This window comes from Ostrinia furnacalis, unplaced genomic scaffold (genome assembly GCF_004193835.3).
Source record: "Ostrinia furnacalis isolate ACB-3 unplaced genomic scaffold, ASM419383v2 OfSCF1635, whole genome shotgun sequence".
NCBI lineage: Eukaryota > Metazoa > Arthropoda > Insecta > Lepidoptera > Crambidae > Ostrinia > Ostrinia furnacalis.
Window position 1 is genome coordinate 47,879 of NW_021131874.1, and position 12,499 is coordinate 60,377.

General features: G+C 39.4%; 1 protein-coding gene across 11 annotated transcripts in view; it reads left to right on the forward strand.

Moving 5' to 3' along the window:
- Positions 1-12,499, forward strand: part of sky (GTPase-activating protein skywalker) — a 99,125-nt gene that overhangs the window by 29,534 nt on the left and 57,092 nt on the right. For all 11 annotated transcript variants that reach the window (XM_028305074.1, XM_028305071.1, XM_028305070.1 and 8 more), the window contains exon 4: positions 11,008-11,212. In XM_028305074.1, coding sequence (XP_028160875.1) covers positions 11,008-11,212 — 205 coding nt within the window. The remainder of the gene's footprint in view (positions 1-11,007; positions 11,213-12,499) is intronic.

Sequence of the window (12,499 nt, forward strand, 5' to 3'; positions counted from 1 at the left end):
GGGTGAGATGTTATGGGCAGCCATAATATCGGTCTCGGAAACTCAAAATTAAGGTACATGGTAGCAATCCCGTGAGCGATAGTGATCATGACAGTTCAAAACAATATACTATCCATGTATTTAGATTTGACGTTCTTTTTAATTTAGGTAGGTATATGATACCGGTAAAAACAATTATTATACAATCAACGGCGCTATTGATAAATCAATGCAATAGTTATCTATGTGATCAATGTTCCGCATTTGCTTGTTCTGTTTTTGCCTTGAATAGATAAGCTGCATTTATCTTTAGTTATCTTTAACTGCGATCTTACGTTTGTAATATTGTCTCCAAATTAATCTACTACATATGCCAAAGATGTTTTGTTTGAAAAGAAAAAATTGACGCATTACGTGGCCTTCGAAATTAATATTTATCAGACAATCAAATTCTACCATACGCTTTAGTCTATAGCTAGCATCTTACCTTACTCAAGATGTTTCTCCAATACTGTATGGGCCTTATTAATAAAAGTTGAACTCTGGCTAAAGTTGTCATTTAGTATGGAAATGTCATTTTAATTCAGAGTTCATCCTAGGCATTACTTTTTATTAATAAGGGGAAATTGTTGGCATAAAATTGTGAAATCTTCCATATCCTTGTAAAAAGTATAGGTATGTTCGTATGGAGTAGTATCTCAGATCATAGAAAGAGAATAGATATGAAGTCGCGCGTAACCACAACGAGAACCAGTGTCCCCACATTTCCCCCACCACAGCTCCCACACACACATTGAACTGTGTAAAAACAAAGCGACTGAGAGTCTACGACAACATGTGCAACCGGCTTAAAAGTGCTGTGATTGGCCAGAAGGCGTGCCTTATGGCCAATCAATGGCCGCGTGACGTGACGCACACTTTGAAAACGCTAGTGAGAGAACAAAGATAAAATGAAGTCGACAAGATATCGATACTTTAAATCGCTAGGGACAAGGCTCGAAACTGGTTTCACAAAATGCTTATGAATGAAAACCTTTTTATTATTATACGTTATTATTAACTACTATCAAGCATTTACTTTTTAATTATGGCGATCTGCGTACCGCATATTNATCACCACTGATTTCGATATCACAGTAACTGTTAAGGCACTGAATTCGTTCGTAAAAATGTTTAGTTTTTTTTATTTATAAGCAAAATACCAATGGATTTGCAATACTTACATGTAGTAAATGACTCCATTGTTCCTGTAGTTCTTCGTTTCACTTGTTTTATTGCACGTAACGACGCATTATCCAAAATATCGGAGAACATTTCCTTAGTACGACAGAATCGCGACTAACGTAGCTACGCGGCCGATGTTCGTTTCTGGGCATATCGAGGAGACACGCGCCACGCCCCCGTTTCACATCTATTCCCTTCTATGATCTGAGAGTAGTATGGACGTGAACAGGGCGGTAAACGCGAACTGGCGACCTGACCATTGCAGGTTCATTATCATCATCATTTCAGCCATAGGACGTCCACTACTGAACATAGGCTGATAGGCCTCCCCCAATGATTTCCATGTTGACCGATTGGTAGCGGCCTGCGCCTTCCTGCTACCTTTATGATGTCGTCGGTCCGCGTTGTGGATGGACGTCACACGCTGCGTTTTCCGTTACTACACTGCGTTATTACAGATTGACTTTTCTGTTTATAACTACGTTATTTAATAGTTTCCTTCATAAACACAAACATTTCATTGATCTTTTACAATGTTTGAGGCGCAATAACATATCACGCGTGTTTTCGCAGGTCAACGGTATCGGTAGAACAAAAAATCGTAAATATTTTCGCCGACCTAGGCCAATATTATCCAATGGTATATTATTGCGATCACGTTCGGAACAATGTGCATGCATTCTTATCGCGACGTTATCGCGGTGCAATTACGTAATGCACACTGCGCCGGTTAATATTGCATCAAAATAACTTGTAATTAAAGCTACAAAATAATTGGATAGGCTGGAAATAAATGTTTGATCGAAAGAGGCATTCGCAAAAATACCCAACAGTAATGTTAACATGAAGTATGGGCCTTGACCATTCGATATCGACTGCGTAAAAAAATTACATTAAATGTATGACAGATTGTACAGCGCTCCTAGCGGAAACATTCAAGAACTAAAATATATTTCATATGTTTTTAATGCAGTCGATATCGAATGCATTTGACTTAAACTCACACTACGCCCCCTGATCATCACTTTCCTCAGGTGAGATGCAGCCAAGAGCTTCCCCGTTTTTAATTTATTATTGACTTTTGAAATTGGTCTCATAACTCATCTTAGATAGTTATTTGAACTAAAATTTTACAGAGTAAGTAATGGTAAAGATAGCTCTGAAGTGAAACAGACCAAAGGACCATTAATGTAAAACATTTGTAAACCAAAGGGCTATTAATGTCATTGAACAACTATTCATACGGTTAATCATCAACCGTCTAAATCGATGTACAAGTCTTTTTATTATAAAAAGGCTTTTGAATTTTATTATCATGTTCCTTCATATACTGTAATCTGAGGACATCCGTTATTTATACGACTCATGTATAATTTCAATCAAAACCTATTTTACTGTAGTAAATAATTACAATAACATACGCTACCTATTTAGGTACCTACTTCGTTATCTATCGCCAATGAAAACTCGCATTAATAACACTCTACAATAATAATAAATAACAACATCGAGTCGATAATTTCTTTGTATTATCGCTTGTTTTCTAGAAAGTATACGTCATGTACAGTCAACAGAACATGAAGGAAAACTCATTCATCATTTCAACCATAGGACGTCTACTGCTGGACATAGGCCTCCCCCTATGATTTCCATATTGCAAAGTTATTGCAAAGCGACCTGCATTCAGTGCCTTCCTGCTACCTTTATGAGGTTGTCGGTCTACCACCCGGTAGGACGTCCTACGCTGCGCTTTTCGATACGTGGTCTCCATTCCAAAACCTAACTGCCCCATCGACGGTCAGTTCTGCGTACTATGTGCCCTGACCATTGACCAAACATTGCCACTTGCTAATCAATTAGGCTATGACAGCGACAGTTAATTTAGGGATCTCCTCATTTATATCTATAAAAGCGAAAGGTCACTGACTGACTCACTCTCACTCATCACAAAATCTCAGAAACTATAAGTTGTGCTACAAGTGCTAGGAGTCTCTTTTACATGGGGGTTCCTTTTAGAACGTAGGTGGTCACTAAGACGGGATTTTGCAAAATTCAACCCCAAAGGGCCGGGATAAAACGGGATCCACGCGTCAGTCGCGGGCAGCCGCTAGTTTCTGATAATAATAGGTGTTATTTTGTAACAAAAATGTATATTTGTGATTAAATGATATGTGTGAGAACTGTACATTTATGAGTATATCGCGAAGAGCGAGTAGATCTCAATTATTGTTTAATTGTGTTGGCGGTCCCCGAACCCGGCGGGGTCGGTTTTGAGTTATCAAGTTATCAGGAGTTATGTGTTGATGTCCCTCTGATTTATACGAGACCCTCCGCTCGGGGCTAATTAACGGACACGTGACAGTGTTTACTCCCTTTATGACTAACGAGAAGAAGATAGACGTGGTTATTTCTCTTTGGACTCTTAAAACTGGCATCGTATCAACTTCGTGTACTGAATATCAGATAGTAAAAGTTATTGAAAAAGTTTCGTTAGTTAGGAGATGGGATTTGTGTGAGTGATAGTCCTATATTGAAGATATAAAAGATATATTTGAACACTCATTCATGCAGAATTTACTGGGTCACCCATAGGGGATGAACATTTGTCTTCCTTCTTTGGAATTTTCGCTTATAAGTACATCTTCATTAATCTTGTATGCTCCATTTAATTTATATGTCAGATAAGCTTCCGCTTAATCTGATCTTTCTAAGAAATCGTATGGTACAGTCGGCAGTACATCACACAGCATACTATAAATGCAAAAAGCATCTATTACTAAAGTCCTAAGAAGCCACAGTATAGCTTGATGAGTTGTCGTCTGTACTAAGCCGCACATTGTGTAACACTCCATCCTAGCAGCACATTCACGTCCGTGGCATTGCGCAAGCGCAGCGGACCTACGTTCCTCTTATTAGGTCGATCTATTTTCAAGCGTTATCGGCCTGCCATTGCGTACCGCCTATCTGCAATCGACGATCTGGACAAAGGCATACGTTATTAGTATCATAAATCAGATCAATCAAAATATACGAATCAGGTCTGTCAGATTCCATCAGACCACGAGGTATAAATCTGTACTTTCTACTATCAGTGATAGTGATATGATATAATTTTTTTTAAATATAAATGACGTAGAAAATTTTTCGTAATTCAACAGTATGGCAATGTGCGACTATTAAAGTTTTACTGTGTATTACAAACGTGCCGCTCCGCTCGTCTTATTCCTTGTCTTTCGGAAGTTTATTAAAATAATCATCCATAAAAATATTCATGTGTGACCGATAAAACTCAACACGTTGCCGGAATCGTAAAAATAATCTGTTTGCTAATCTCGTGACCGACAAAAATATAATAATATCATTCCATTAATAAAGTTTAAAAATAATCTTATGCAAACAGTATATTCGTAAGAGATGGTTGCATTCGCGATAACCCTGGCGCTGTTAATATCAAGTTATCAATCACAGTAGGTGCAGCAAAACAAGCCCCGGGGTTATCAGATGAGCTCCTCAACACTGTTTATAGGCGAGCCAGTGATACGGAAATTGTCTTCTAAGACAAACACATTAGCTATACGAGAGCTGCCTTATGTCTTGTGTCGTGGCTATCGAAATGGAGCAGCGGAATTTGCCTAAGAATATTTGTCTTGAATATTCTACTCAAGATCGCAATGTTTATTTTTCAATTTGTCTTGAATATTGTACTCAAGAGTCGAGATGATTATTAATATTGCATTTACGTGATAACATTTGAATTCAGTTAAATCTGTTTTCTACTTCTTATTAGTTACTTTTTTGTTACAGTTTGCTCACAATTTCATATTAATTGATTACGTTTTTTTTCTTGACTAATGTTCTGGCTGCCTCATTCGCTAGGTTTTATCTCAGTAAATTGTGAAATAAATCTCTGATGTCAAAAGTAGGAAAGATAACTTTTCCTGTTGGTTACACAATTATCTGTTTTCAATTTGGAATTGAAGAATAAACGTCCCAAAACGCTGTTTTTCGACTTTACTGTCACCTTTGAACTCATTAATTTAACAAATGCACTGACTCTCAAAAACATATTCCCTAAAATCATGTTCCCATTGTCTCACCAAAACATAGTTGCTAAGAGCGCCCGTTCTTGAACAACGCGAACATCTAGGCAGCGAGATAACACAAGTGTTTTTCACAATCGACTCGCAACCGCGAAAGATTTACAGTCGCGCACTGTGTGATGGTAAAACACGGAGTTATTTCCGACGGAATCTGCCTTGTGGATTTGCTCTGCCGAAAATAGTATCATCGATCTTATTCGCGGGAATAACAGCAGCCGCATATTTATTTATCCAGTGGCATGTAGGAAAACTTTTGCATTATTCTCAGTTCATTTGCATATTCATAAGCTTTTGTTGGGGTTTCAGCAAATCCTGTTAATAAAGTCTGTTGGATGATTTCAATTGGTAAGACGTGCAAGAGCCGCATCAAATTCGCGATTCGTCCGTCGGTCCACTTTATTCAATTAAGCGTTGATTGTCGGTGGCTAGAGGTCGCGTTGGGGTTGTGTCCGCGCTAATTAAACGTTAGCGCGTCGCCCACGCACGTGCCCATTGTCAACCTCCTGTATAATCTTCCATTTGTTTCACGTGTTTCGGCTTTTCAACAATAGATGTCTGTGCGAATTGTATTAGGTCTCACTGTACATTATCTGTATTGTTGTAGACGAGATGAGTCTCCAATTTCCTCATGTAACTTAATTGTGATCAGGCCTTTATCATTACGCGTGCAGTTAAATTAATTAGACACCAATAATACTACAGCTAGGTACTAATTATCCTTGATACGTTTATTATTATCTGAACAATAACGATAAACACTTGAAAAGAAAATGTTTTTGCTTATGCTTATTTATTACATGACTATTTACTGTCGTGCACGCCACATAATTTTTATTAGCTAGTTGGAGTAAATTGTGCGCCCACGCGTGTCCGAACTTCGCCCTCAATCGTAGCGCATCACGATACATACTTCAATGTTTATATTTACACTCGTAGATATTGTTATTGGACGCGTGAGAACAATTGCCAAGAATCACTGATCTGTTATCTTTAAATTTTACAGTTTGTTTTTCGCGTGTTTTTTCTACTGAATTACTGCGGTAGTAAATCTGTACGCTATTATCGGCAACTGATCTTATTAGTCTATTCGTGACTATACGCTTTGTGTTTTAAAACTGCAAACCACGATTTCAACTTGAACTCGACAGGAACAGTAAAATCTCTAAAAGAAGGCGTATTCAAAACCGGCTGTAACATATTTAATCTCGATGTCGATCAGTGAGCAAAAAATCCTAACCAACCTAAAGAAAACTGGTTTGGAGATAAACAAAGCTCTGGGATACAGGTTGCGTGCGCGTGGGCGGCCTTGACTGCGCGAAGGACGCCGCGTGCGCGCTAAAACCGCTGCGGATGATCTCTACTTAGAGATTTGTCAAAAGCGTTCGATATTGTCGTTCACAAAATATATACCTATTCGTAATTCAACAAGAAAAATTATGATGCTTTACATGAGCCATACCTGCTAGAAACAAATAATAATTACATAACTGTTCTAAAGCTCAATTCGTTTGAGTGTGCCTCAAGGTTCCTTACTGGGACCTCTACTTTTTCAACCTGTGGAATCTAGCTTAGTTTATGTGAGCTAATATTTGCAGAAGATCCGTAGTTGGCCTTGACAGCGAGAAGGACGCCCGGAGCGCGCACGCTGGGGGCGTGGCACTCACGCGAACCGCCATGGACGATAGCTGGCTTTTTGTACGCTTGCAATTAATCGAGTTATGGAAATTCAAACTTTTTTGCCGACAAGACAAGCACGCGATCTGATTTTCCAAACGAATCCAATTCCACTCAATGCGTAATTTATTAGCTCGCTAAATCGCTATTGACGACATTTTAAGGATTTTTTAATTAAATTGATTGAACAACCGCGGTGTTCTTTGCAAAGCGGAACTTGAACCAAAGATTATCGTTATGGTACATTACTAATATTTCAACTGTATCAAGTAGGGCTTGCAATATTGGATAGTTTTCAACTCCGGAACTGATTTCCGATATTGGGCACTCAACTCCGGAATTCGGGTTCTAGTTCCGGAGTTGGTTAAAAAAAGAAAGCGCCTTCCGACAAACACGTACACGTATGTGGCCTCCACTTTAGAACCTTGCCCCATCGGCCGTCTGTTCTACGTACTATGTGCCCTGCCCATTGCCACTTTAGCTTGGTAATCCGATCGCTATATGTCAGGCAACTTTAGTTCGTTAACGAATCTCNCCCTAGTATCAAGTATCATTAATTTACTTCATTAGAGCTGAGGCCAACCAACTCGCGGAGCTACGAGTAGTCTGCAAAAAATTGACCGACGCACTCGACGGAATTCATTATTCAAGGGGCCCGGACGATGCGTACGCGTCGCGAATAATAAGCGGGGTAATACAACGGGAGCGACCCGGGGTTTCAACGACAATGTGCTGATTGTGTTCATATTTTTCAGATATTTTTTGATAGGCTACAACAGCCTTTATTCGTCCGAAGTCTTTTGTAATGTCTGCTTTATTCTTTGAAAAAAATTCGTTTAAATCGCTGCCTTTTTTCCCAAAATGTTTCCATGACACGGATAAACACCCGAAAGTATTATTTTCATTTAGTATTTCCAATTCAGGACTTTTTTTAAATTGTTAGATGTTTGATTTCCTTTACTTAGTTGCGTAAACACTTGAGTTACAATCTATCTTAAAGAAATGTTTCGAAGTATGTCCGTTTTTCTGCGTACAAAAAGAAGCCAGTATGTTATAAAAACAGGCTTAGCAAAAAAACTTGCTGCTTCATTTGAGAAAGACTATGATTGCGGCAAAAAAATTGTGGAAACTACTGATGATGACTTACGATTAAAAGTTTTTGAGAAAGTCAGCAGTGGACTAAGATAACACTCTATTTCTGAAGAATATGTTAAACAATCGCAACAGTGACGATAACAGTACTTATCTGGCACTTCAAATGAATGGGCTATATTGCTATACTACCTTGTCCATGGCTTCGTCCACTTACCTACATTACCTTCTGTCTGTCACAGAAAACCTCTATATCGCTTCACACGATCAATTACTTACATCATTAGATTTCTATCCAATTACATAAATATGTTTTTTCCGAACTTTTTACTTGAGAAATTATTCGTTTCCCATATTTAGCAAAGGCATAAGATTATCCACATAGCTCGGCGGTTTAAACGAAACATACCTGAGTTTTTTTTGCATTTGTAGAGCGGAGTATGAATGTAAAATGTAAATAGTTACTGTCATAGAATACATAAGTTGTATTACTATAAGCTGTAAAATGACCTTGGGGTGTACACATACGTTTGTTTTGTACAACAAAACCTACTCGTACTACAGCCCATACAAAGCTTGCGAAACATTGACACAAACAGGTAGTAAATTATTCATGTGGACTTCTCAAAGTTGCCCGTAACGCTGGAAAACTTCCATTAGTAATGCTTGCTTAGCTAAGCACTCTACTTGAGTGAACTTTCTGTTTTATGCATTTCAGTATTTAGGTAGATCACCCGTATTTACTTTTTCAGAACTTAAGCGTAGGCGTAGCATTGTTACTGAGGTGACTAGCTTTTTATTTGAATTGAATATTAATACCTTTTGTCAAATAATTTGATTTGCTTGACTTTTGAGTAAAAGTTAAGACGACTTAACGACTTAAAGACAACCAAACTTTACAGCATATTTTAATAATTAAGAATGATTACCATTTTAATTTATCCAGCTTTTGGAGAGATTAATAATTTTGCTAATATTATTGCGGTTTCAAATCACTCAAGTAGCTACCATGTTGACATATTGTAAGATCCGCCGCCGACTAGTCTTCAACGTTGATGTTTGTTTACAGTTTACATTATAACTAGAGCACTAAGATGTACGACACCGTATTCTATTCTAAAATTATCGCGTTCTGGATTAGATGAGCTTATTCCTAATCCCAATATTATCTTTGCGAATTCGCGAGCTGTGCCGATATCTAAATATAGAGCGTGCCCGGCATTTGCCAGCTCGGGATTTTTTGTGACACGACTTGAAAAATGCTCGTTGGTGGTATTTATTTGTCATAGAGACGGTGATGGCGGATTAGGTCGTTGCCCCGCAGTTTTCGGCGGTCAAAAAGACGCGGGCGCAGCTATGTCTATCGTTATCAACCTTTGTGTTACGCCGACTCCCACATTCGTGTAAGATAAGAATATTAGTTCCTATATGGGTTTGGTATTTGGATTTGTATTGTACTACATTTTCACACAATCACTCGGGATTATAACTTTTGCCAATACAATTTTAAGTAAATTGTATTTGCAATGCAAATATTATTTGATAGTTGTTTCACGCTGTGCAAAGTCTTAATTGAAATTTGAATTTAAAGCGGGATGTCGTATAATCGGATCATATCAGCTATTCCAATTCCAGTCATGGTTCGTCAGGTACATTGTTATTTTTATGATGTAAAATGGTGGATTGTTGCCACAAAAAGTTTGCTTATTAGGTACGCGAATCTTTATTCACTTTATTTTGAGTAAAGCAGCATAGAAATTACGATCTGAACAGCCTTTTTGACATCATATTCAATTGGAAAACAGACAGTTTCCATGTTGGTACTCCGTCTGTCATTACGTTCAAAGGAAGTCGGTTGGCAGTGGCAGTACTGGCAATGTAGTACATAACGTAGTTAGTACACACGTAGACAAAATGTATAAATTCGTATGACTAGACTAGTATGGCCGACGGCCTTGCCTCAAAGTGGATAATCACGCCGGATCGTACAGTCGGCCCCGATAAAATCACTGCATATCCCAATCTGTTCCTTACTGTAAAGACCCAAGGATCAAGCATAGTTTTATGTGCACTGTACGCGCCAGCAACAGGAGATTGGTATAACAAATCTTTATGTGTTAACTGTATCAATTCGCATATAACTGATCAGACTGCAGAATTTTACGTCTCAATAACATCCGCTGAGAGTTGAGTGCTTTAGCCTAAAGAAAACACTGAAGTAGATCAGACAGATATCGTTATTGGTGTAAGCACTTTTTGGTAGTAAGTAGAACATGGGATTTAAACAAGGCATAGCATTTGAAGCGGCTGAAATTTAAAAGCATTGAAGATAGAAGGAACTTACTCGGAGAGGACGTTAAAAACTAGATGTGACAAAGAGCAAATTCTAGAAACAAAACATTGTTATAATGCGTTAATTTCTATTTATGTACATACAGATAAAACTGACGAGGTTGTAGGTTAAGACAGCTTTGAAAAAAAAACTAGCTAGCTAGTTAATAGCAAGTCAATACAATACACATTGGTATTATGAAGTAGCTTGATAAACGTATTAAAAATAGCTGTCTGTATTCTACTATACAAAGTAATCATATTCTATGGTTTACAATAAGTATTTTATAATTAGATTTGCTTATAATGTTGAATCTAAATAGCAGTCTTCGAGATTTAGGCAGACTGATATGATGGCGTTGAAATGCAGTTCGTTTTCAACCGGCCAATCATTGGGGGAGGCCTTTGAGCTCCACTGTCAGTGGACGTTCTGTGGTTGAATGATAATGATATAAAATACAATGGGTCGTGCTCCTGTAGAGACCAAATTACCTGATGGTGGATCATGGTCAAGCTGTGGATCCTGGTTGTAGAACAGTGATAGGAACGGGAGTTGAGAAAAGACTTAAATGAATGACCGTACTGACCAATTGTTACTTGTCCACAGGTTTTCGGCACAGTGGAGCTGCCCGACAAGCCGATCATGCTGCCTCCGTTCGTGGAGGCGACCCACTGCCTCGGGTACCACCTGACCCGCAAGGGGCGCGCGGTGGCCGACCGCGTGGTGTCCGTGCTGGGCTATGCGTGTCCCGACATCACGTACAGCCCTAGCTTGTACCCGATCACCGCCGCGCTCCTGCACTTCATGCCTGGTGAGTGTTACACTGGTGTTTGTATCCGATCATGATGCCTCGTGGAGGCGACCACTGCCTCGGGTACCACCTGACCCGCAAGGGGCGCGCGGTGGCCGACCGCGTGGTGTCCGTGCTGGGCTATGCGTGTCGCGACATCACGTACAGCCCGAGCTTGTACCCGATCACCGCCGCGCTCCTGCACTTCATGCCTGGTGAGTGTTACACTGGTGTTTGTATTCATCATGTTGCCCTTGGCGACCACTGCCTCGGGTACCACCTGACCCGCAAGGGGCGCGCGGTGGCCGACCGCGTGGTGTCCGTGCTGGGCTATGCGTGTCCCGACATCACGTACAGCCCCAGCTTGTACCCGATCACCGCCGCGCTCCTGCACTTCATGCCTGGTGAGTGTTACACTGGTATTTGTATCACCAGGTTGTCTGGGGACAACTGCCTTAAAGCAGTTACGACTGCTGCATCATGAGGTACTAGCGAGTACAATCTCCTTGATAGATTTCTGTTGTACTTCTTTGTACTTCTTTGTTTCGTTCAATGACACCTTGTTTCGCCATGAAACTGAAAAATAATTTAACAATGTTTATGTATCACACGATCACGCAATGTTAACAAATCATTGCCCAATGATTTCAGGGATATTAAAATTATTTCGTCATCTTACATTTAGGTGGTTCATAAATGGCACTTTTGTCAAAGAGGTCAAAACATCTTGGATGTTTCCATTTCCATTCTCTTTTACAAAATAAACAAACTAGAACTAAAAGCATAATCGATATTATTATCGATAAAGTTAGTGACGATCGAATGAGCCATTAATTTTATTGCTGTGGTTTTCTCGATTTATGAACGATTCCCGACCGTAGCCACCACTTTATTGGTTGTCATTCGCTTCGAAAATATTTTAATATAAGCCATAAGATCAATATACTCGTATAATTTCTTTCAAGTTTGCTAAAAATATCCTTTATGTATCGACACAAAAGATTCATTTAGGTTATTGAATGCAACTTCTGTCAGCTCAGTCAGGTAACAACCGGTTACATAAGCATCCTTCCATCTAACAGAGGCGTCACAAAATTTACAGTCGCTCTCGCCTTAATTCAGTAATGAGTGCGGGGGGCGATAATTGAACGCAGCAATAGGCAAATTGCCGAGGCTGTCTCTCGCCTGTATCTCAGTTACCGCTTCTAGATGCAGCCGACACACCACTGTATTGCCTTGTAATACAACCCGATATTCGCTGCGTTCCCACCGTATCCCAGATTAATGTCACCACAATCTAAATTGAAC